Genomic DNA, 24,423 nt, shown 5'->3' on the forward strand with positions numbered 1-24,423 from the left:
ATCGCATACGGCGCTGTATGTTGAACCGGGTAATTTTTAGGTTATGATTTTGTTTTGAGAATTTGTGAGGTTATGGAAGTTCAGTGTCTTCAAAATATTGGTGTGGACTGAAAGATCATGATGCAGAGGCTGCAAAATACGTCTCAGGACTTTGGTATGGTATCAAATTTCCAGAATCCAGACATTTGCATAAAGTGCCATCAAAATGTAGTGAATACAGAGCATTTAAAGTGCAAGAGATGCGAAAGAAATATCCACAGACTTTGTCTGGCTTTGGGAACGCCGGGTGATCTCCATGGGGATGTTTTCTTCGAGATGATTTGCTCTCAGTGCAACCTACCGTCCAGAAAGGAAGTCTTTACCCGTAAAAAGCTACCCTGGATCATGGTTATTGTCCTCGTGATTTACAATCTCTCAATTAAATCTCCTGGACTTGGGAATCACGGGTACTACCACTACCGCATTCACATTGCGAATTTTGTCTACAAGAACTGGACGCACCTGTTTGCACCGGAATTTAAGAGGAAGAAGAATTGGGTGGGCAGTGTGGCGGGAACATTGTCACACTTCAATCGCGTTTACTTCCTGTCCGGATCGGAGGAATTGGGCTCAAATGGATGGTGGAAGTTGATTAAAAATGACACACCACTGGCTTTCTTCAATGAATACGAGGAATCCCAGAAGCAGAGACAATTTTTCATGAGACAAGCTGCCAGTGCTACCAGCACGCTCCACCAAGCACCTGATAGTGATCCCGTGCAGCAGGAAGCGCCGATGGTTATCAAAAAGGAAGAAGAGGAAGAGCTTGAAGTGCCTCAGAAGAAGATTAAGATAGAGGAGGAATCTATTGAGGATTTCCTGAAGCCAATTGTTGATTCTCTCTCACCCCTTGACATTCCGGATATTCCCACATCAGCGGAGAATTTCTTCTTCACCTGGGATGACATGGCGACAAATCTAAAGGATGAGATTTCCGTGACAAAAGAAGAATTCTCTAATCCCCATGTGGATGTTGAGAAAATTGTTCGGGAAGAGAAGCAAATGTTGAGTGAAAGTGAAGAGGAGGAACTTCCTGCAAAGGATTCAAAATATCCCTACACGGCCCCCAAGAGTCTCTTCCGGGTATCTTCCAAACGAAGGGAATCTCTCACAGAAGAGCCAAATACAGATGAGACTACAGAGATGATGAGTGAGTACGAAGAGGGAGAATTGCTGAGAAAATTGAGAGAAGCAATTAGGATGAATTCATCGGGGAATATCCCGGAGGATATTAGGAGATTCTACAGGAAATTAGCCGTCCGGGAGGAGAAAAGGAAGCTCCTGAAGCCGCTTTATAACATTGATTTATTCCCTAAGCCCGATAAATCAAGACGGCCAGGAGAAATCCTTGATCGTTTTCATCAGCTCACGTGCATTGCTAAGTCTGCGGAGGACGCAACATTCTCTGCACGTCTTGTGGGGAATGTGCAGCAGGAATTGTTTCAATCTCCGCACACTGAGAGGATTCTCCAGCCGTACATCTACAGGGATACTGTTTCAATGCCACCGTGGGTGAAGGTGATGTGTGAGCTGCAGTATACAGTCAATGGGGGTAAACTTCCATCCAGGGCTTCCATTGACTACTCCTACGTCCGTCCACATCACATTCCAGCCGTCAATTCGCTCCTGCAGAGACTCTTCTGGCCGGGAATTGATAGTAAGTCATCACAGAGAAGGCTCTGAAAATTATTAAAACAATTTTTACAAACATTTCTTCCTTTTTTTTGCATTTGCAGTGTCTGAATCCCTGATGTACCCAGATTTCAGTGTGATTGCCCTGTATAGGCAATTAATAGTCGGATGTGCCTTCCTTGTGCCCGATGTGAGCCACAATGAAGCCTACATCAGCTTCATGGCGGTTCGTCCGGGTTGGCAGAAGGCTGGCATTGGCTCCTTCATGCTCTACCACCTCACGCAGACGTGCTCCGAAAAGGACATCACACTTCATGTCTCCGCCACTAATACGGCTGTTTTTCTCTACCAAAAATTCGGCTTTAAAATTGAAGAAATAATTCTCGATTTCTACGAAAAGTACCTGCCGTGGGAGTCCAAAGAGAGTCGTCATGCTTTCTTTCTACGCCTCCGCAGGTGAAGACCTTCAATGGAAGGATTCCGCACCGACACGGGTGAGTTTATTTTGCTTTTCAAAAAAATATGTTGGGGACGTTGAGGCAGATAAGCTCGGTTGGATGGTTGAAAAGTCCCAGCTATTGCATTTTGATTGAAAGATTTTTGGGTAGTTTGGAGCTTAAGATTGGGTGAATATAGGAGCAACAGGAGAAATAGGCTGCGCATCCATCGGTACGATACCACATTTCGAGGGCTGCATTGTAAAACCGGCTAAGTCGGTGTGAGCTTCGAACCGACTTAGCCGGTTTTACAATGCAGCCCTCGATTTTCTAAACCCTGAGCGCTTTGCTGAAGATTTTGGAGAAATCTTCTCCATCAAACTTTTCAGCAATGCAGGGAAGTGGTTTTTCTGCAAAATCCCGGAATTCCCACTTGACGCTGACTCTTTAAATTTGAGCATCAATCCCTTTCTTGCATTCTTTAGAGGCCGAAAAAAGGCAACGTCCAGTGGCTGCGTAACGTGAGTGCTGTTGCTGGGCAAGTGATGTGGACTGCAGCCATTCCCAATCTTACACTTTCTTCAAAATCCTTATCTGCCGATACTAATTTCTCACGAATTCGCTTGGTTGACATTCCCATAATCAGCCTGTCACGTAGCGCTCGCTGAAGAAAACCACCAAATGCACAGGTCTACGCGAGTTGCTGGAGTTCAATGACGTAATCTCTAATCGACTCCCTAGGCAGCTGATTCCTTCTATAAAACTTACAGCATTCCGCCACGACGCTCAATTTGGGCGCGTATTTTTCTTTCAGCATGCCCACCAACTCCATATATGACTACTCGTTCACCGTGGCGAGCTTAACGGCGCTCTTCAACACTTTGTAGGCATCCGACGTGAGCTTGTCTTGGAAGAGTTGGCTCTTAAGGGCGTCCTGTCTGATTCCGTTCATCCGGAAAAATTTTCTAGGCGCTCAATAAAGACATCAAAATCCTCACCGGGAATGTATTTTTCTATTACCCCAATGAGCGCCCGAGAGCCCAAAAGCTCCGCCACCGATTCCACATTCTGAGCCGTTCCCGTGGCCATTTCCACTCAAAAATCCCAATTTAATTCCTTCCCGGAACTTTCAGCTTCTCGCTGCGGGACAAATAACAAAAATGTCAAAAAAGTGCGGTTATGTTGGTTTCTCGCAACAACTCAATTTCCCTGGATTTCCCTGCAATGAACTTTCCCAGTTCCATCCACTCCTTCACGGAGGCTCTCGGGAAAATCCAAGGAAAAAGAAGGGACACAAAAATTTTTTTTTCAATTCATTAAATTCAATCCTTTTCTTCGTCGCCAAAATTGATCTGGGTCCGTATTATGTAACTCTCCGAGTGCTGGGTGACTGTACTGTACAGTTCTTATGGGCCTCATAGCACTCGGGGAGTTACATAATACGGGCCCTGGACGCAATGGCTGCCGAATTAAGACTAATTTATTTTACTCTATTGCTAACGGCACGAGGCCAGTCAGTACATTTCAACAAGCAAATCAGCTTAGCATGGCTTTTCTCCAGCATTGAGATCACTTCCACCCACTCTCTGAACACTGTCCCATCAAACCACCCACTGGGGCTATTGCCGTATCGGCAGTTTGGCGGACCCCCTTGACACCACGAAGAGTACAACTGTACCGACTTGTATACCACGTAAGGTGGTAAGAGATCCCCGGATGCCGTGGCACATATTATGAGTGATATGGTCATTTTTAGAATTATCTATAATCCTTTTCCACATATTTTGCCCCTCTATTACAAATTACCTTTGACTTACCCTGGTCATCGGTAAGATTTGTCTCATAGAAATTGTAGATGTTTTGATGGAGGACACCATTGAGAGTATGCGTTGATTAGGGCGCAACATATCGATGGCTGCATTGTAAAACCGGCTAAGACGGTTCGGAGCTCACACCGACTTAGCCGGTTTTACAATGCAGCCCTCGATATGCGAAAAAAATCTCCTTTATGTCCAACATGATGCGCCGGTACTATGTCCCGGAAGAATTTGAATTTTGTACTTAATATTGCCATTGCGGGCTTCCACAACCCACCTCATTTTTGTAACGAGCCTCAATTCATTTTCTTCATCGACGAGATGTTGTTTCATTGCTTTCAGGAAAAAATGTGGCATTTTTTATTTAATTCCGATGCTGTCAAGAAGGCTAATTGAATCACGATACCCTCGATCTACGATCAAGACATCACCTTCCGCTAGCCATGCTCTCAAACCGTCATTTTCTTCTCTAAGCTAATGCTTAATGAACGAAGCATTGTTTTGACAGCGCATCTGTCAGATCACTCAATTATTGTGGTCTTTCCACTCCCATTGGCCCCCACTATGAGTATCAGGGGGAAAGAGAACTGAATCTCCCGTTGAGCGCCAGACTGTGCTCCAAAAGAGCGGTCAGTCAAACGGGATGGATGCATTCTCAGCCACTTGTAAGACAAATTGAGGAAAATAATTCAAAGTCCAACGCAGCCTAAAACAGCAAGATAAGCTGCCCGAACAAATTGTGGTTTTTCTTAGAGTAAAGATACCCGTGAGTATCCATATTCCCACACAATCCTTTCATTCTAACTAGTGTTTCATTAGAAGGACATCAGACCAGGCTAGTAGAATCGTAATGACATCGGATCGATCATCTGGAGACAACTATTGCAATTTTTTTGTAATTTTGGATTATTCTTGTTTAAATTCACATCAATTGTAAGGATTAATCTTCGTACCCGTGTGTTGTTGAGAGAATTTCAATTAAATTCCAATAAAAAGCCCATGTTTTGCACAAAGGTCGACCATTGTCGTGTAGTTTGAGAAAAATTAAGAACTTTAAAGTAAAATAACTTTGAGTTCATTAAAGAAAAATTGTTATCGACATTTGCGATACAATTTTTTATTTAAAATTAGCCAGCATTTTGTGTATTCATCATCCGTCTGAGGACGTCACAATTTAAATATTTATATTTTATCATGAAGCGTTTTTAGTAGAGAATTACCATTGAGATGGGTGTTATTCATTGTACAGAACGTTGTACTCGTTGAACAAACACTTGTTCGTTGCGAGATTGTTAATCTTCTTGTAGGGCTACGGACTTAAGAATTTGATTAATCATGTAAAATAGGACTACTTCTACTTGAATTGTACTCAGCCCAGTAGAGCACTGGCAAAGCAGATGGTCCCAGTGTCCGTTTGTTCTATGCTTGGGAGAGTCAAAGGGTTCGAGACTCGGTGGTGTTCGATAGGCTGTAATGCAGATATGAAAAAAGATCTCATTCGGTCAGGAATATCCCCACTCGTTCCCACCAGTACAATAGTCGGCACAGTAGAGCACTGGCAAAGCAGATGGTCCCAGTGTCCGTTTGTTCTGTCCTGGAGAGGGTCGGTGGGTTCGAGACTCGGTGGTGTTCGATAGGCTGTAATGCAGATATGAAAAAAGATCTCATTCGGTCAGGAATATCCCCACTCGTCCCCACCAGTGCAATAGTCGGCACAGTAAAGCAGTAGCAAAGCAGATGGTCCCAGTTCGAGACTCGGTGGTGTTCGATAGGCTGTAATGCAGATATGAAAAAAGATCTCATTCGGTCAGGAATATCCCCACTCGTCCCCAACAGTGCAATAGTCGGCACAGTAGAGCAGTAGCAAAGCAGATAGTCCCAGTTCGAGACTCGGTGGTGTTCGATAGGCTATAATGCAGATATGAAAAAAGATCTCATTCGGTCAGGAATATCCCCACTCGTTCCCACCAGTACAATAGTCGGCACAGTAGAGCACTGGCAAAGCAGATGGTCGAAGTGTCCGTTTGTTCTGTCCTGGAGAGGGTCGGTGGGTTCGAGACTCGGTGGTGTTCGATAGGCTGTAATGCAGATATGAAAAAAGATCTCATTCGGTCAGGAATATCCCCACTCGTCCCCACCAGTACAATAGTCGGCACAGTAGAGCACTGGCAAAGCAGATGGTCCCAGTTCGAGACTCGGTGGTGTTCGATAGGCTGTAATGCAGATATGAAAAAAGATCTCATTTGGTCAGGAATATCCCCAGTGGCCATTTTTTTAAACCAAAATCGCGTAAGTTCCCTAGTAACTCAAGTTGATTGCAATTAAACAGCGCCGTATGGGCGGGAGACGAGATGAATGCGAAGTGCATGGATGAACCTATCTCAATACCTACTCGAAGTTAACGTGAATGATAAAATTAGTTTTTCTTGAATACAAAAGAACTTGAAGCTGTTTCGCTGGCGCTATTAGGTCGGCCTTTATGCGAAGGCTTGATTTTGTGCATTAACTTTAGAAATTTTCTTCATTTCAATTTAAATTTATCATATTGCAATTATTTACTCTCTCTCAACATCATCGTTTTTTAAGATAATATCCATTTGCTTTAATTAACGTACAGATTCATTACTTTAGGTTATTTTATATTATGGATGTTGAAGCATTTTTTTGTTGTTTTTTTTTTTGAGACCATGGGGGTGTGTGTAGCGATATTGCCACGAGAGGCGTTGTGAGCGCCTAAAAGAAGAAGAAAAGAAAGAGCTCTTCGGCTCGAAAGAGCTTGATTCGGCCTCATTTGGTCACCATCCGTCAAACGGGATGGACGCATCTCCAGCCAGACACCGCCCAGCCACTTATAAGACAAATTGAGGAAAATAAAATATTCATCTGCAACAAAATTGTATAACTTGTATAATAATCATTCATGGCCAGCCGGGTAAGATTTCTTATGGGCGTAAAAAAGTATTTTCGAGTCTTATTTTGACCTTTATGAATTTTGTATATTTGTATTCTTACAAATTAAGTAACTTTAAATTTCAAAATTAATTTACAAAAAGTAGTGAATTAAAATATAAATAATTTCTTTCTTCATGATTACTAATAAATTAATTTCCATACGAAAACTTAGAAGAGTGAACACCCGTTGAATCACATATAGCAAAAAGACCTTTCTTGATCAGTTCTGTTTGTGTGTTCACCTCTCTTTCTCTTTCGGCCAAATTGTCGCCGGCTATTTATAGTGTGGGAGAGGCGCGATTGGTTGTTGTAATATTGATTTGAGATCGGTTCAGCGATGCGAAAATTCAACTCACGATCATCTTTTCGCTTTTGTGCGCGATTATCTCATTTTGTGGCCCGCTTGGTGGGAGACGCAGACTCCGCAGCTTTTTCAGTCTCACTTTGGCATCCCCGTCAGAATCACTTTGACCGTCCTGTGGGTGATCGCCATCCATTTTCTTTCCTGTACATTGAGGAAATTCAGGAAGAAGAGGAGAAAATTTTGAGATTTGCGTGAGTGGTGGTGGAATCTTCGGAAGAAGAAACTATCGTGTGATCGTGCAAGTGTGGAAAATTGCGCGGTGTGTTGCCCACTTTGACGTTGGCTCAGTGTGATTTTTCTTCTTTCTTCCCAAAGAGAATCTCACTGTGAGAGAGGGCACAAAAAAAAACGAGAAGAAAGAAGTAAATAATCATGACACACCGATATATTTGACTTTCTTACACAATTTCTCAAAAGAAAAATTTTCATTCGAGTGCTATTTAGTTGCAATTTATTAAGACACCAAATTTGTGTGGCGATCACACGCGATTTTTGCCCATCTGAAGACGTGCGATCGCCAGGTGATCTTGTATACGAGTGCGTGATCCCAGAGAGGCGAGCGGAATATTTTGCATTGTGTGAGATTATCCATTTTAGGAAGTGATTTGGGGGTGCGATCTCCCCATCTGGTGCGGAGTCATCTCCGTTTGGGTGATCATCTGCGTTCTGTTGAAGGTAAAGTTGTGCGGAGAGTGAAATATTAAAAAAAAAAAAAGAGGTTGTGCTCAAAACCACTTGACTTCGGTAGCGCGGTGTGCATAGTTTGGACTTATATGGAGGTGTTTGGCGAATATTTTTCCTCCTCCTTCTCATGAGTGTTGGAACCGCCGATCACCGTGATCGCACACAGTCAACGTTCTTTTCATGACGTCTCCGTGTGTGTGCGAGCGCGCGAAATTGGACGCTCAAAGAGTTTATGTGCGAGATCGCAAAAATGAGTTTGTGCCCGAGGATGGATCAAAAGCAGGCTGACCTTCTAGTTGTCTTGATTTTTATGTTAGCCAAATATTGGAAAAAATTTTACAACACAATTTTGCAATTAAAACAGCCCAATAGATTGACTTTCTAAGTCTCCCAAGTCAATTTGTAGTTTCAAGGAGTAAAATTGAAGCAAAGACGAATTAATTAAAAATAAACAGTTTTATGATCTCTAAGGAAAAAATGATCTAATTTTGACCCTTGCTCTTCATATGCTAAAACATTTGTTCTTGAGATAGTCGTTGATAGATAGAGAATTTCATCGCGATCGTACCAACGGTGTAGAAATGCATAGCTGTACAGGAATGAAATTATTTCTTTATTATATATATATAGAATATTAAAAAAAAAATCTAAGAAGCTTGATCTTAGAGCGCATTCTCCACACAAAGGAAAAAAAAAACACAAAAAGAAAATTAATAAAGATGTAAAAATAATGCGCTAAAATGTTATGAGGAGCTTTGAATTGAGCTATTGATGATTTTCTTAATGATGCCTTGGCTCATTTCCGGCAAAACGGATATTCCACCCAATTTCTCGTTTTGGTATTTCGAAAAAATGGCTTGATAAGTCGAATCAGGTGCCTCAATGACAAGCAATGCCACATCCTTGGCAACTTTGAGGACTTCCCCTTCGGTGTAATTGGTATAATTCTCCAGTATGCTTGTCCACACGCTGCTGCCATCTTCGTTAGGACAAAGGAGACGAAGCGCTAGATAAATAGAGGCTGCTGCCATAAGAGATGGCCGTAGGTGAACCATCAAGTACTCCAAGGAAATGAGTTCTAGGAAGTAGTTTGCAGCTCCATGGATATTCTCCGTGGCATTGGCTGCTTTGCTGAAGCGTCGCAGGAAGTGAGTGGGCAGTGGACGATTAAGATTAAACTCCACATAATGCAGCAATTTTATCTCCATCAGCCGCACTTCATGGGCTGTGTAGGAATTGTCGGTAATGTTGACAAATTCATGAATTGACGGAGGCTTGGTCTCTTCATATTTGCTGGCCAACAGAAGTGCCGTAATGCCAAGAAGCTGAAGAAATTTGCGTGAAAAGTTCTTCCGTTGCTGGAGGTAACGATCAATTAGTGCCACACTCAAGTAGTACGTCTCCGGTACAAGGCGAAAATCGTAGTGAACCGCATTTATCCAATTCACAAGAACACTTCGCATATGGAGTGAGATCCTCATGTTCTGCCTCTCAATTGGGAACTTCTTTTCCAGTTCTACGAGATAACTGAAGATATCTCTGACATATTCCGTCATATGGATGAGACTATTATCATAACCGGCATCGATATCAATCACGTCACTCAGGAGATAATATGAATACCATTCAGGTGCATCAGTTTCAAATTCCTCCACTGCAGAGCGTTCAATCTGATGGTCAGGCTCAAGTTGTGTCAAGGGGGTACCTTTCTCCAAGTTTGGCACCTTTCGTGCCACAAAGGGTTTAGAAATTGCCAAATTTTTCTTTTTTCCGGCTAATTTTATCACTTCGGAGCGCTTTATAATTGCTCTGTCAATTTTGTCTTGAAGTTCTCCCTTCTTCCAGAATGTATTCACACGTGGTTTTACATTTTTTAAATGAAGAGGAATTTTCCTGCAAATGAACCAAAAAAGAAAACATTCAGTCATAATAATACCAAAAACATTTTGAAATTTTGAGCTTCCTTTTCCTTCAAAACTCACCTTTGAGCCTCTTTTAGGGTGGTTGACAACGCCTGACAATCTCCCTCATTCTGGGGGATAACAAAAAAAAATACTATTAACTTATAGAGAAAAACTTTCCATATTTTCTATCTACATATTCACGAACGTTTTGAGTTTTACTTTCTAACGAAAAAGCCCCAGAAATGAATTTCTACTACAGCAACATTAACACTCGGAGGACCGGGCAATTTTCACTTACGCGGAGGATGAAATTGGACAGCATGACCAACGGTTTTTTTTTCAAACATTTCAAGGAAAATATGGAAGATTGCATTTGCAAAATAACTATGCATGCATATTTTATTCAATTAATGGGGGGATTTATTGCGCTTCGCGCAAATTTTGAATAAAAAAATATTATAATGGAAGATTGAAATCGATAGACAATCTAAAATATTGGTTTTTATGGGTGCGCTGAAACCACTTATCAATCTCAAAAGAAAACAATTTATGGAGGCTACCTGAAGGGTTTTTTTTTAGATTAATCCTTGTATTTGCTTATTTTAAGTATTGAATTTTCCGGAGTTTTTATGTAAAAAAAAAAGTAAACAACACTTTGACAATTGTGCAAAAGAGTATTTCGACGTGCCCGAAGATTATGAACCATATTCCTATCTTTTAACACAGGAGTATGGTTCATAATCTTCGGGCGCGTCGATTTTTTTCGAAAAAAAACCGTTGGTCACGGTGACCATTTCCATCCTCCGCGTATATTTTCGACTTTGAACATAATTATCTTTTAAAAAGCAAAATATTTTCCGGATTTTCTTTAGCCTAACTTAAAGTAATTGAAATTCCCTACACATAGACGTGGTATTTATCACGATAGGTTCAATACATTTTAATCTATGACGATTTAAAAACTCGAAATGGACACGGTGTCCACATAAATCCTCCAAGTGTTAAAATTTTCACTTTCAATTTTCAATCACTTTTCTTCCTTATTCTAAACTTTCAAAAATTCTTCTATAAAACAATAAAAAACTTACCTCCTTTACGCTTCTTAGGTGATTTTTTGTAGCCATATTAATGTTAAAAAAAAGCAAATGATTAAAAGCCAAGCAAAAAAAAATTCAACGATGATGAGTTGATTTGAAACCAAAGCATAAAAAATTGCATTTTAGGTGGTAGACGAAAGGATCACAGCTAAAATGTTATAAATATAATAATAATAATAATAAAATGTTTATTTCATTAAATATTTACAAATTCTTTTAAGAGTACACAGATCTGTCTTCAACTTATAATATACTAGTCAACCCGAGCCCTCAATCATGTGTGAGCAAACTCCATTTTAAGCTATAAAAGTGAGGCGTATATTAGTAGGGGGGGGGGGATGAATAATACGGTACCCCGAAAAATTTTTAAAATAAAAAAAATCCGTTATCTGACCCTTCAGCAGGTAGAAAATGGGAAAAAATCAATTTTTTAGTGGGATCGCTATAAAGGGAAGTTGGGGCGGAATCCCATATAGCGCTTGCAACTCGTATTGACCCCCTCTACTCCCATACCAAATTTCATCAAGATCGGCCCAGCCGTTTCGGAGGAGTTCATGTGCCACAGACAGACAAACATTTCAGTTTTTATTAAGATAGAAAAGAGAAAAATTTATAAACAAAATATAGTACAATAACTGAAGAGAAAATAATGAAAAAAAAACTCTTCCAAAATTGAAAAGAAATATTATAAATATAAATTGCAAATTTTTTTTGGCACACGACAAATAAATTCAAAAACAAAGCTGAAAATTATAATGGAAAACAAGGCTGGGATTCTTTTTACCTCAAAATTCCCCATATTTTCAGCTATTATTCCATTTGCATTCTACTCATATTATTATTATTAGAAGAAGAAGAAACATTTTGAGATGTTGATGAAAATTATTTTAATTTTTGAAATTGAACTTTCGGAAAAATCTTGTTATTAATTTCATTTGCATGTAAATACAGTCGTGCCTTGGCATAAGATAGTTTTGGATGTACTACTCTCGCGTATTGACAATAGTCAGTGTGAAGAGTATATCCAAAACTATGTTATGTCAAGGCACGAGTGTAATAAGATACTAAAAAACACCTCATAGAAATCTCAAACTGAAAGATTTTGATTTAAATTAAAAACAATAGTTCAACATTTAACGTATTACTATAATTATTTAAATATATTAGGAGTCGATTACAGTGTAAGTGTTGCAAAAAAAAAATCAGGAAAATTTGATGAAAATCCCTTTCAAAGTAACCCTGATCGGCGCTGAACAGCATAAGATCATTTTTCTTGCAGAATCTCCGATTTAATAGCATGTCACCACTGTATATCGCTCATAGTGTCCATTTTTGGTTTGGGGGTTCACCACACATACGTACTATGTACTGGACAAACGAGCATTTTCGCATTTTAAAGTCAGTGCTAAAGAGAATGAGGTGGTGTGGAGAGAGGGAGTCTTGGTGGTGGATGCAATTTAAATGTGGCCAAGGAGGTTTGGAAGATGATGCAAGGAGAAAGAAAGGCACGCCAAGAGGGAGATTCTTTCTCTCAAAGGGGGGGGGGGCTTTAAATGTATCTCTCTCAGTCTCTCGTAATATTTGTGGACTGTGTGATTCAATCCATATATTTATATTTAGCTCAAGGTTTTCACAAAAGCCATTCAGATGTTTTAAACTCGCGCGTACAGACACAAAAATTCTACGGTATGTCGTCACATGCGGTGATCACGGCGAAGGTACAAAAAGGTTTCTCATTCAGTTCATCTGTATGACCCTCCCCCAGCGGGCCCTTTTCGCTCTCCTCCTCTAAACTGCAACACACAGACAATACCTCATCATTTGCTTTTAATTCCATCCCATCCACCCTCATATTGTCTCGGGATAGAGAGAAAATTGTTCCGTCTGCCGGTGATCTGTGTGTGGTCCCCATCTCTCTACACTTCATTGCATTACTAAATTGCCCCCTCATCTCGCGTCGCTTGAGCAACGCATTGTGGCATGATGTACACAAAAGAAGGCCGGAAATTGATTCATTTTCCGCAACAATCAAGATGAGAAATTAAATTTTGTATATATGGGAAAATGGCATTATACGATGTCTCCGTTGTGTGGCACAGCGAATTTTCATGGGGCGTCCTTTTTGTCACACAGAGAAGAGAAATATTCTCACGGTCTTCACCTCGATGAGCTTTTTGACGGTACTGTGTTGATTCTCTCGGGTTTTTTTTCACTCTGTGCCAATAGGTGTAAAGTATAATTTAAATAAAACTCAACCATTTTTAAATGGCCATGATTTTTCAATTAAATAAACTATGTAAAATTTATCAAAAAAAAATTATGAAGATGTCTTTGAATTTTTACTAATTTTTCACCAATGTGCAAAGTTTTTCGTTAGAGAATTAGGGCCCTTTGAAAGAAAAGGTTTTATTTATTTTATTTGTGTATTTAATTTAATTAAATAATGTTTTGCTCTTTGAAAAGGAGACTACTCACTTTTGTTTGTCATTTTCTAATTTAACGATACATCAGGGACGTAATCAGGTACGTTCTTTGGATATCTAAATATCCCCTAAGGGTTTGGAAAGCTTAGGCTTTCCTTTAGAAAAGGAATTATTTCCAATATTAAAAATTACATGAAAAAAAATTGAAAGGGAATTTTCAAGCGTTTTAAAAAATATTAAACGTTAGAAAAGAAATGTCAGACATTAAAACAACCGTCAAATGCTAAAAAAGAACTTTCAAAGATAGAAAAAACGTCAAACGATAGAAAAGAAACATCAAACGTTAACAAATATGTCAAAAAATAGCAAAGAACCGTTAGATGTTAAAACAAATGTCAAATGTTAGAAAATAAACGTCAAGCTTTAATAATAACACTCATAAACGTTTGTAACAAAGATTTTAATTTATTTTACCCTCTTTTAAATTAAAAAAATACAAGATTTCTTAGTCGCTGAATACCTAACGAGAATGTTATTAATGCATTGTTTTCTGTTAAATCTTTCTCAAAATTTCTCTACTTATTTAAATGAAAAATGTTTTAGGGTTAATATTCTTAAATATTTTTTAACGCTTTTGTCCCTCTAAAAGAAAATGTTTCCAAGACTTGTTGCATTTAAATGAGCTGTTAAAAATTAATAAATTCATTCAAATGCATCAATAATAAAACTGTTTAGAGCTTTTTTTTATATCAAAACATAAAATCTTCTCTGTTAAAAAATAATAGATATTGAATTCAATGGATTTCAACAAATAGTTTTCTCTTATAACAAAGTAAAGTCTTTAATAAAAGTTTTTATAATTCACGATTTAATATTTTCACGTCCTTATATTGTCCTTTTCTGCAAATAAAAAAATTTTTTTTGATTACTTTGTCGTTTTTTTTTTAAGAAGAGCTTTTATATTCAAAAAAAAAAAGTTTAAAGCCCTTTTAAATATCAAAAATCATACATTGTTCGTTAAGTGAAACAATAGGAAATACAGTAGGTAATTCGTATATTTAGTCCATTGTGTCTATATTAACAACATTCTTTGCATGGGTACGTAAACAGTGGCACATGGTGCGCCACGGGGAACATGTGAAAGGCATTCAATTCACATTGCACGAAAGAATTTGCTAAGAAATTTCTCGTGGCAGCCCACGAATTCAAATGGAACGGGGAGGTGTGTGTGCGATCTCCTCGAGGAAGACGCACTTAAAATGAGAAGCTGTTAATTTTCTTATTAAATTTCTTTTCTTTGAAAAAAAAATTCCCCACAAAATTCTAACAGCTTCGTGTCTCGAGATTCAGTTAATTGTGTGTTCTGGCGGGCTCTTGATATTTTGCATAAAATTCAGTGAGAAAAAAATTTCAAACTTGAGTGGGTGGTCCTAAGTCCACCATCCGAAATTCCGTGTGTAGGTGTTGCTCATGTACACAGTTCATGCTCTTATTTATAGAGGAATCCCAATTGAGTGTGACTAATTGAATGAAATTCTCTCGGTGTGTGGAGTAAAAGGAAAGTTTCTCGTTGTCATCAAAAGTCCCATGAAAATTCAATGCCAGGATATTTACACGGGAGGTGGGGGGGGCAGCATCCATGAGCAATTTTATTCACCTAGAAAGTCGGAAAAGCCATTTTAATGTTGACAATGAAACATTTTAGAGTGCAATTTTCACGTCAGAATAATTCATTTCATCGCTGTGAGTCTTTTTCCTCTTTTTGCGTACCCCAACATGTGTGTTCCTCTCTTTGTGTCACATCACAGCGGGCAGGTGATGCAAGATTTATTTGAAATCTGCGGAACACATCTGCGGAACACAATCTACCGGAACACTTTGTAGTAGGTGAGATTCTAGAGGAAACCATTGTTTTTCTAGAAGTTGTTAAAGTTTGTAAAATGTATATTTTAGGAAAGTTTTTTGGGAGAAAAGCTTAGCTGGAAGTCAGTTTAATTTTAAAAAAAATCCTAATACATTCTTGGGTAAATTTTGATGATTTTTCTTAGCCAATTTCAGTAAAATAAATAAATAAATATTTTGGCGCTACGTCCCATATAGGAACAGGGCCGGCCGCCCTATATGATGTTGTTGTTCTCCTTGCGGAGAAGTAGTGGGCTGCCTTGCTAGATACTACCACGTGTGGGCCATTTTACGGATAGGAGTGTATCAATCTCCTGATCCAACCGGTCAACGTGATCTAATTGCACGTTGGCGGATGGGGCGCGTTGCCGGGTTCTGTATTCGAACCAGCGACCTTTGGATGCGCACTCAAGCGCTCTATCCACTGCACCCCAGGCCCACTAGCCAATTTCAGTAGAAAATAGTAAATTTGTTTGGTTATTTTTGAATTTTTATGGATTCTCTACATTTCTCCCATGTTTTTCCTAAAAGGCGAGGCTATAAAACTCATTTTAAAAACTTTATAAATTAATTTAGACAAACTTGATCATAGAAAAAGGTCCTAATTTATTTCCTATAACCTTAAGACTCAACACAAATCTAGGAACATTTAGCGTCCATTTCATTGGAACTTCAGGGGGGTCTCTTGGGCAAATTGTTGGAATTGACATATTTTTAATGTTTCCATTTTCTTGTGTTTTTCTTAAACTTGGTTTTCCTATGTTGGTTACATTTGAAGCCTAATTATTGAAGTGTAAGAAAATAAATTTTCGCGATCTTAAGTGCGACGCCATATTGTGATTTTCCGACTTTTCCACAGAACTACCCTAAAACACAAAGGTAGTCTTTTCTCAGGATCTACCGGATGGATTTTGTTGGGTTAAAGAGCAAATGAAAGAGGAAATACCAAAGCATATTTAAATGTACGAGAATTTTGAATTTTCATTCTAGAGCTGAGAAAAGTGGAAAAATGTCAAAAATATCTGAACAAAAGTCACATTTTTCCACTTTTCTCAGCCTCAGAATGGAAATTCAAAATTCTGGTACATCAAAATCTGCGTTGGTTTTTCCTCTTTCATTTGTTTTTTACCCTATCAAAATCCATCCTGTAGATCCTGAGAAAAACCTACCTTTGTATTTTGAGGAAAATCACAAGATGGCGTCGCACAAAAGATGGCAGAAAGTGATTTTCTTACTCTTCAATAATAAATCTTTAAATGTGGGCAACACCGGAAAACCAAGTTTAAGAAAAACCCCAAGAAAAATGAAAACATTTAATTTCACCAGCTCTCAAGAGAAACCCCCCTTAATATTCTAAAAATTATTTTAATTCAATTACAATATCAGTGATTTTTTCGTGTAAAAGAACAGACTTTTAAACACATCATACCCATCATACGAATGATTAAGGACACATTTTTGGTCCACTTTTCTACTTTTCATTTCATTGCCACCCCCCCGGGAGTATTTTTTTTTTTGTATAATGTCCGGAAAAACATTTCGCAAAAGTTCCAACATTTCATAACGAATATTTTATTCAGGAAAAATATGTCAGAGCACAAAAAAAGTTTTTCATGGATTTTAATTGATTTTGATTGTAAAATTTTATGCGTCTTTTTTTTCCACACAGAGGGTGTGTGGCCATCGTGCGTGAGAGATGGGGAAGGACTACTACAGAATTTTGGGTATTCAGCGTGGAGCGACAGATGAGGACATTAAGAAAGCGTACAGGAAATTGGCGCTTAAATATCATCCGGACAAAAATAAAGCAGCCGGAGCTGAGGATAGGTTCAAGGAAGTCGCAGAGGCGTATGAGGTGCTGTCGGATAAAAAGAAGCGCGATGTTTATGACAAATTCGGCGAGGAAGGCCTGAAAGGACGTAAGAGAATTTTTCATTTATTGGAATCTTTGTTCTGGAAATTTGTGATTTTTTTAATTTGGAAAAATTTTGTATTGTTTTTACAGGGACGTCCAATGGCGGTGGACCAACAACAAATAACTTCACATACCAATTCCACGGCGATCCACGAGCAACATTTGCCCAATTCTTCGGCTCAAGTAATCCCTTTGCGGCCTTCTTTGACCTGTCGGATAATCTATTCGAGAAGAACAGCATGTTCGACAGCCTCGACACAGACACAGACTTTTTCTCACCTTTCGGCTTAGGCGCGCGACACGGCCTAGGCGGGGCATTTAGGTGATTAATTGCTTAGCATTTCACAGCTGAAAGATGAGATAATCAATAGAGGTTTTTCTCCAACTTTGCAGATCACATTCATTCAACGTTCACACACCGCTGAGGAAGGAAAAGCAGCAGGATCCACCCATAGAGCATGACATGTACGTAACACTGGATGAAATTAACAAAGGATGCGTGAAGAAGATGAAGATCTCACGGAGAGTCCTGCAGCCGGATGGTTCACCCAAGAGGGAGGAAAAATACGTGAGCATAGCCGTAAAGCCAGGCTGGAAATCGGGCACGCGGGTCACGTTCCAGAAGGAGGGTGATCAAACACACGGAAAAATCCCTGCCGATATTGTTTTCATAATACGGGACAAACCACATCCCATCTTCAAGCGTGAGGGCAGCGATATCCGATACACGGCGAGACTTTCACTAAAACAGGTGAGTTTTCTTATTATAATTTAAAATTTTTTCTAACGTATTTTCAGGAATTTATTGAATTAATAATTAAAAAAAATATTTTATTACACTCAAACGAAGGATTATAAAGACTAAAATCTAAATTAGATCAATTTTAAAGAATTAAAAATTCACAATTTATACATTTAATAATCTTCTTGAATGAATATTATAAAAAAACGTAAAAGGAAGAACACGTCAGACTTTAGCAATAAAACAACCTAAATCACCATTATTTAATCGCCTCGGGAGTTTCGCACAAAAAAAGAACATTTTTCTTATGATGCAAACAAAAAGCTCGATGGCCAATAAGAGATAATTCATGTCCCCAAAAGTAAATGTAAATTAAATGGCACTTCCGAAGGCGGGCAACACGTTTTTCTCCTGTTCTCAACTCTTTATTTCTCCTCACGCAATGACCAAAGTCGTGTACGCATAAATTTATATATTGTGCTCTCCCACCGTGCGCTCCATGAGAAAAAAAATTGCCAAAAGAGAAAAATAAATAATTTATCGGGTATTAATCATTCCATGGTGTATCGTTGAGTAAGAAAATTTTCTTACTGTATTTTCCGGGTTGTGGAGAGAAACGAGTATTGGAGAGATGCCTCCGCAATATTGTCGAAAAAGCACGTTGGTTGGCAATTTTGGTCATACGAATGAGTCATAGATGAGGATTTGGTTGTATTTGGATTCTCGTTTGTTCTTCCGTTTCTTCTAATTCGCAATTTCCTTGTTTCTGTTTTTCTTGATTTTTGTAAATTTTTAGGTAAATTCTGATATAAATCTTTCCTCTTATTAAAATTCTTCAGTTTTAAGATTTTTGGTATTCTGGGAAAAATTCTTAAAAGATTTTGACATTCTGTTTGCTTCATAATTCGGGGTTTTAAAGGAAAATTACATAAAGTCAAGGGGTATTTATCTGATTGAAAATCTTCGCATTATTCGTTGAGATTCGGATTATTCAAAATTTTGATTATTTGTCGAGATTAGGAATATTCTTTAAGATTTAGATTCTTCAATGAAAATTTGATTATTCGTCCAATTTCAGATTATTCTTTTAGATTCAGATTATTCAGATTATTTTCAAAATTCTAACTAGTCATCAAGTTAACTCTTATTATTCTCCAATATTCGGATTATTCTTCGAAAAGATTCAGACTATTTGCTAAAAGATTCAGATTATTCGGTGATATTTGAACTATTCGTTAAAATTCATATTATTCTCAAAATCCGAACTATTCGTCAAGAAAATTTTTATTCGTCGAGATTCGAATTATTCGGCAAGATTTGAATGATTCGGTAAAAGGAATCGAAATATTCGACAGATAAACACCCCTTGCTAAAAGTTCTTTTAAAGATCTTTTTGACTGTTTTCTGGAACAACAAATTCTTTATCTTTATTTTTTTTAGAACGAATTAATACATCATTTTTCAAAATCTTAGAATATCTTTTATGTTATTAGAATAGGAAGAAAAGATTTTTATCAGAATCGACCCTCATTAGTTTCTTATGTTTCTCATGATTCAGATTATTCCATGAATTCTTATAAATTTATTATTTCTTTCTTTTAATCTTTAAATTTTCTGAGTCATATTTGGTTTTCTATTGCTCTCTGGATTTCTTTTAATTTATTAATTATTTTATTAAATTCTATCGATTCTTTTATTCTCAATAATATTCTGTTTTTATTTCATTTTTCATAATAACTTTTTTCCCTAATTGTTCTGATTCTTATGATTTCAATAATTCTCAAAGTTTCCTATTTTATCTGTGATTCTTTCGAATTTTTTGAAGCGTCTCAAGCAATAATTATTATTCGAAAATCGGTGAAGCCGTTTAGGCAATATAATTTTTCATCGAAAAACGGGCATAATTCAAAAACTGCTTGACAGATTTTGATTAAATCGGGCTCAAATGAAAGATCTCAAGAAGCCCTACAACTCTTGAGAACATCGGAAATTTCAAAAGTGACCACTAGAGAACATAAAATCAAAAACAAGGTTTTCGAAAAGTTTTCGATGAATATCTAAGAAATTGTATGATGTATTTCGATTAATAATATTAGTTTGTTATAGCTGACATCAACACCTTTGAAATTAAAAATATCAAAAAGTTGTCGCCAGATTCTCCTATTTTCTCTTTAATTCTCTTTAATTTTTATCTTATTTTAATTTTAATTTTTCTCAAATTATCCCCAATTCCTCTATTTTTCCCAATTTCTCTAATCCGATCAATTAGAGCTACAAAATTATTTATTTACTTTGGCCAATGAAAATGTTTCAATGGGGAAGTTTTTTTTCTCTATTTTTCTAATCCTGAGAAGATTTTTCTTTTATTCTTCTGACTCATCCCTCATTCTTTGTTTCTTCTTTACCTTCTTTTCAGGCTCTCTGCGGTGTGGTGTTTGAAGTGCCCACATTGGATGGGGAGAAGATACGGATTAGCACAATGCAGGAAATCATTAAGCCGAATACGGTGAAGAGAGTTAAAGGATATGGACTGCCATTCCCCAAGGAGACAAATCGCAAAGGGGACCTCCTCATTGCGTTTGATATCAAATTCCCTGAAAAATTGACCGCGGCCGAGAAGGAGCTTCTCTCGGATCTCCTACCAAATTGATTACATCGCACCCCCGCCCTCCCGGCACGTATGTATTTTTTAGCTGTGATTCTTTCTTCAAAGAAGCACAGCTTCTGTGTACACTCAAAAATGCAAAGTCGTCAGATCGGGCTCAAACTTGGGATGAGCACGAATTAGGGTCCCTACATTCCAAAAAATGGTGGCGCCAAAAATCTTTCCGGCCGGCCGTCCGTCCGTCCGGCCGTCCGTCCGGCCGTCCGGCCGGAATGTAACGCAATATTGCAAGAGAACGGTGATAGATAGAGACTTGCGGTCAACGGCAAAGTTCATATATCGGGTGGAAGACATCCGATTATGATGTCAAATCCAACCCCCCACCCTCGCGTCCGCCATTTTGAATAACCCCAAAATTTTGTTTTTGAAATATCTCCGGTTTTATTATAGCTAGAGATCTGAAATTTTGATATGTTGTAGGGGCCATCAAGACCTTTCCAACGATACCTCATTTTCGAAAATCGGTCAAGCCGTTTAGCTAATATGGCCGCCACAATTTTTCATCGAAAATCGGCCATAACTCGAGAACGGCTTGACCGATTTTGATCAACTCGGGCTCAAATGAAAGATATTAATCAGCCCTACAACTGCTCGGAACATCGAAAGTTCAAAAAATGACCGCAAGTGGCGCTAAAATCGAAAACAAAATTTTCGATGAGTTTTCGATGAATAAGTCGAGCACCGCTTTATAGAATTGCTTCATATTTTGATATGTTATAGTTGGCTATAATATCTTTCATCATGCCAAAAATGAAGAAAATCTATGTAGCCGTTCCAGAGATATCGCCTTTTAAACTTAACATGTCATATCTTGAGTTGCATAAAACCAACGCCCCGCGAAGCGGGGCGTTTTATATATACATATATAAAAGTAAAGTAAAAAATATATAAATGCAAAGATATATACATTATATATAGATATAAAAATGCAAAGATAAAAATTAAATATAGCATGGATGGAACAGTATAAAGCGAAAGAACGGTAAGTAAAACTTACGGGCTGTGATTCTTTCTTTGTCAGTGAAATGTGAAATTGAGTGAAAATTGAGGATGGGCAAATTTTGAGGAAGGCTTTCTCGCGTACCGAATCACAGCCAACGCCCACGATTAAGGCTTCTCACAAATTATCTGCGCGTTGGCTGTGATTCGGTGCGCGAGAAAGCCTTCCTCAAAATTTGCCCATCCTCAATTTTCACTCAATTTCACATTTCACTGACAAAGAAAGAATCACAGCCCGTAAGTTTTACTTACCGTTCTTTCGCTTTATACTGTTCCATCCATGCTATATTTCTTCTCTTTATACTTTTGTGACTTTATCCCAGGATCGTCAAAAAATCCCCGAGTTTATCTGCAGCACGCGCCCAGTGGAGTTTTTTTTTTGTAATTTATTAATGTCTTAAATTCTATTAAGAGATTTTAATGAAATTTTGCAGCATAATTTATATATTATTATAAAAAAAAATCGTAACACTATCTCTGAGTACGAATAAAATTTATTTTTTCGATTTGGCCTCTCCCTTCTTTTTTGGTGTTTGTTCAATATATTTTATGTACTATTGAAAGGATATTCCGTCGAGGGGAATTAATTTTAATGAGAGAAAAATATTGATTTGTCGGATTGCGGAGGGATTTATCGATATTCTATACAAAAAAAATTGTCTCCTTTTCCCACACATTTTGCTGGAGAAATATAGAAAAGGACCGCACGCAATAAATAGTTTGATTTTATGGCTGAAGCAGAAACCCAAAAGAGCTCCACACGGAATTACGGGATTAAATGAATACAGGAATTATGGATTCTCTGGGCACAACACAGAGATTCGTTCAATATGCAATGACAAGGCAACAGAGGGATGTTATTAACATTTCTGCTGAGATTTGCAAAAGGATCCCCAATTGTGTGATTCCATGGAAAGAATTTTGGCGCCAGGAGAAAGCGTTTATATCCGTGGAAATTCCTAATCAAGGCAATCGCTCATTTCTTTGCGGAATTTGGATAGGAATCGGAAAAATAATCTCCTAAAATCATCCTTTTTACGCTTAAAGTGTTGGGATATTCTTATATCATTTCTAAGACATTTTAAATCATTATTAAATTCTTTTGATTAATAAAGAAAAAACGAACAAATGAAGTTTTATTTAGAAATCGTTGGAAAATTTGGATGTAGGCCTTAGTTTAAAATCCTAAGGATTCGATTTTTTAAAAGATCCTATTTCTATACGTTTCTAGGCTCTTTATTCTGAAATTAAATAATGTTTATTATCTTTTTTATATGAAAAAAAATTAGAACGAACGTTCAGAAAAATTATTTCAGGACAACTTTAAAAATAAAAATAAAATGGCGGCATTGAGTTTACGATATGGGTTAAGCTTACCTCTTTATTGACAAGCAGCGCCATATTTCTCATATAGTCTTGTGATAAAGGAATTAATGAAAGGTGAGGGCGCCACTTGTAAATAAAGAGAAAAATTTACTAAAATTACTTGAATTAACAAACAAAAATATTTGTTTCGAATAAAAAATCATAATTAACTGTGAACTAAAATAGAATAAAATAGAGTAGGTAAAATATAATCCCAGAAATTTTCTTATTTGATAATTTTATTTATCGAAAATGCCAAAATATCTAAAATTTCTGCCAGAAACCTCTGGTTTTTCCGCCATTTTGTTTTTCCTCATTTTCACAGAAAATTTCGCTCATTGCTTCTTCTCCTCGGTCTGATTTAATTGTTTTTTACATCAAATTAAAAAGAAATTTTATGTTCTTCTGTAAATATTCATTTTATTCTATATTCTTCGCCAAAAAAACTTTACCTTTATAACAAAAAAAAAGTTCTCTCTTTGCAAATCAACGTGAATCCCTGCAGGAAGCCAAATAAAATGCGCGCAGTACTTGTAAACCATTTGAGAAAATTTATTGGAAGAAAAGCAACATTTAAGCATTCTTTTCGCATTGTGCATCCCACAACCACCCCCCGGTCCTTGCATGGAAGCACTTGAATTGGCGTCACGTGGCGCTAACATAAAATAAGTTTTTCTCCTTCCTTTTCCTCTTTCAACATCAATTTTTCACTCGTGTGTCTTTTTACTTCCCCACCCTCCCCCTGAAAATTTGTCACTCAAAGAAGAGAATTTAATTAGAAAATGTTATACTTTTGGGTTTGCTTTTTGCAAAATTCATCCTTTCGCCTCATCATCCTTCTTGTTTTTTTTTAATGTGTGTTTGGGGGAAAGAGAAGTTTAATCGGCATGTGCCGTCAAATCCTTTTCCACGCTGCAAATGAGATACATTCGTGATAACAATTCGCCGGGGTTTTGGGCGCGATGTGCCGAAAATGGGGTCACCAATTTATCAAATATCAATCTCATCCACCACCCCTTCTGGCGCCCATCTAGAATCCAATTAGGAGAGCACTCAGTCGAGGATGTGTGTGCGATGCCCGTGCCAAAAAGAGAGGGCTGTGATGTAGTGGGTGGAGAGTTTGGTTGCCAAAACATTCTCGCTGGAGCTATTTTCGACAATTGGAGGTAATTGCGGTGGAATTTATGAAAATTGAATTTTCATTAAGACTTTATATCCCCTTTTTCGGGGGCGGAGGAAATTCCAAAAATTGCTCGTAAACGATCCCACCGCAATGAAAATATTTTTGATTTGCAAATATTTCCCAGAGTAATTTGCTGTGAGATTTATTTTAAATGATTTTTCAATTTAATTTTCTTTATTTCTTTAAAAAAAACCATTAAATTATTCATTTATTCCCTCAATGTGATTAAACTAGAGTGAAAAGGGTACATTCTGATAAAAATATTTTCTTTTCTTCTAAAAATTCATCAGTTATAAGATTTTT

At 37.6% G+C, this 24,423-nt stretch overlaps 4 protein-coding genes across 8 annotated transcripts in view; 1 reads left to right on the top strand and 3 right to left on the bottom strand.

Moving 5' to 3' along the window:
• LOC129792365 (transient receptor potential cation channel subfamily A member 1) overlaps positions 1-24,423 on the bottom strand; it is a 1,125,827-nt gene that overhangs the window by 72,451 nt on the left and 1,028,953 nt on the right. The window lies entirely within an intron of this gene.
• The window catches only part of LOC129792430 (PIH1 domain-containing protein 2), a 927,269-nt gene that overhangs the window by 72,451 nt on the left and 830,395 nt on the right, over positions 1-24,423 (bottom strand). The window lies entirely within an intron of this gene.
• LOC129792389 (dnaJ protein homolog 1) lies at positions 57-22,078 on the top strand. Of its 5 annotated transcripts, none has more exons than XM_055831396.1 (6): positions 2,051-2,165; positions 16,921-17,170; positions 17,257-17,488; positions 17,560-17,917; positions 20,325-20,586; positions 21,896-22,078. In XM_055831396.1, the coding sequence occupies exons 2-5, from the start codon at positions 16,948-16,950 to the stop codon at positions 20,556-20,558; spliced, it is 1,047 nt and encodes a 348-aa protein (XP_055687371.1). In that variant the 5' UTR covers positions 2,051-2,165; positions 16,921-16,947; the 3' UTR covers positions 20,559-20,586; positions 21,896-22,078. The 5 variants fall into 5 exon arrangements, with proteins under 5 accessions (XP_055687367.1, XP_055687366.1, XP_055687371.1 ...); XM_055831393.1 differs by lacking the exon at positions 2,051-2,165 and adding an exon at positions 7,148-7,916; XM_055831394.1 differs by lacking the exons at positions 2,051-2,165; positions 21,896-22,078 and adding an exon at positions 7,147-7,916 and having other exon boundaries at positions 20,325-21,565.
• LOC129794274 (G2/mitotic-specific cyclin-B-like) lies at positions 5,218-9,994 on the bottom strand. Its single transcript, XM_055835052.1, has 8 exons — positions 9,908-9,994; positions 8,716-9,818; positions 6,070-6,138; positions 5,884-6,003; positions 5,777-5,833; positions 5,624-5,698; positions 5,444-5,563; positions 5,218-5,393 (listed from the first exon to the last, which is right to left on the bottom strand). The coding sequence occupies exons 2-8, from the start codon at positions 9,479-9,481 to the stop codon at positions 5,218-5,220; spliced, it is 1,383 nt and encodes a 460-aa protein (XP_055691027.1). The 5' UTR covers positions 9,482-9,818; positions 9,908-9,994.

This window comes from Lutzomyia longipalpis, chromosome 3 (assembly GCF_024334085.1).
Source record: "Lutzomyia longipalpis isolate SR_M1_2022 chromosome 3, ASM2433408v1".
Taxonomy (NCBI): Eukaryota; Metazoa; Arthropoda; class Insecta; order Diptera; family Psychodidae; genus Lutzomyia; species Lutzomyia longipalpis.

What these genes read in the sequence shown, in the direction of transcription:
- LOC129794274 (XM_055835052.1), bottom strand. Translation starts at nt 9,481, where the DNA reads ATGACGGAATATGTCAGAGATATCTTCAGTTATCTCGTAGAACTGGAA. An exon ending in GCTCTACTGTGCCGACTATT is followed by an intron (nt 6,004 to 6,069) that starts GTACTGGTGGGG and finishes TCTGCATTACAG; the next exon opens with CCTATCGAACACCACCGAGT. An exon ending in TATTGTACTGGTGGGAACGA is followed by an intron (nt 5,834 to 5,883) that starts GTGGGGATATTC and finishes TCTGCATTATAG; the next exon opens with CCTATCGAACACCACCGAGT.
- LOC129792389 (XM_055831392.1), top strand. Translation starts at nt 118, where the DNA reads ATGATGCAGAGGCTGCAAAATACGTCTCAGGACTTTGGTATGGTATCA. An exon ending in CTTCTGGCCGGGAATTGATA is followed by an intron (nt 1,697 to 1,775) that starts GTAAGTCATCAC and finishes TTGCATTTGCAG; the next exon opens with TGTCTGAATCCCTGATGTAC.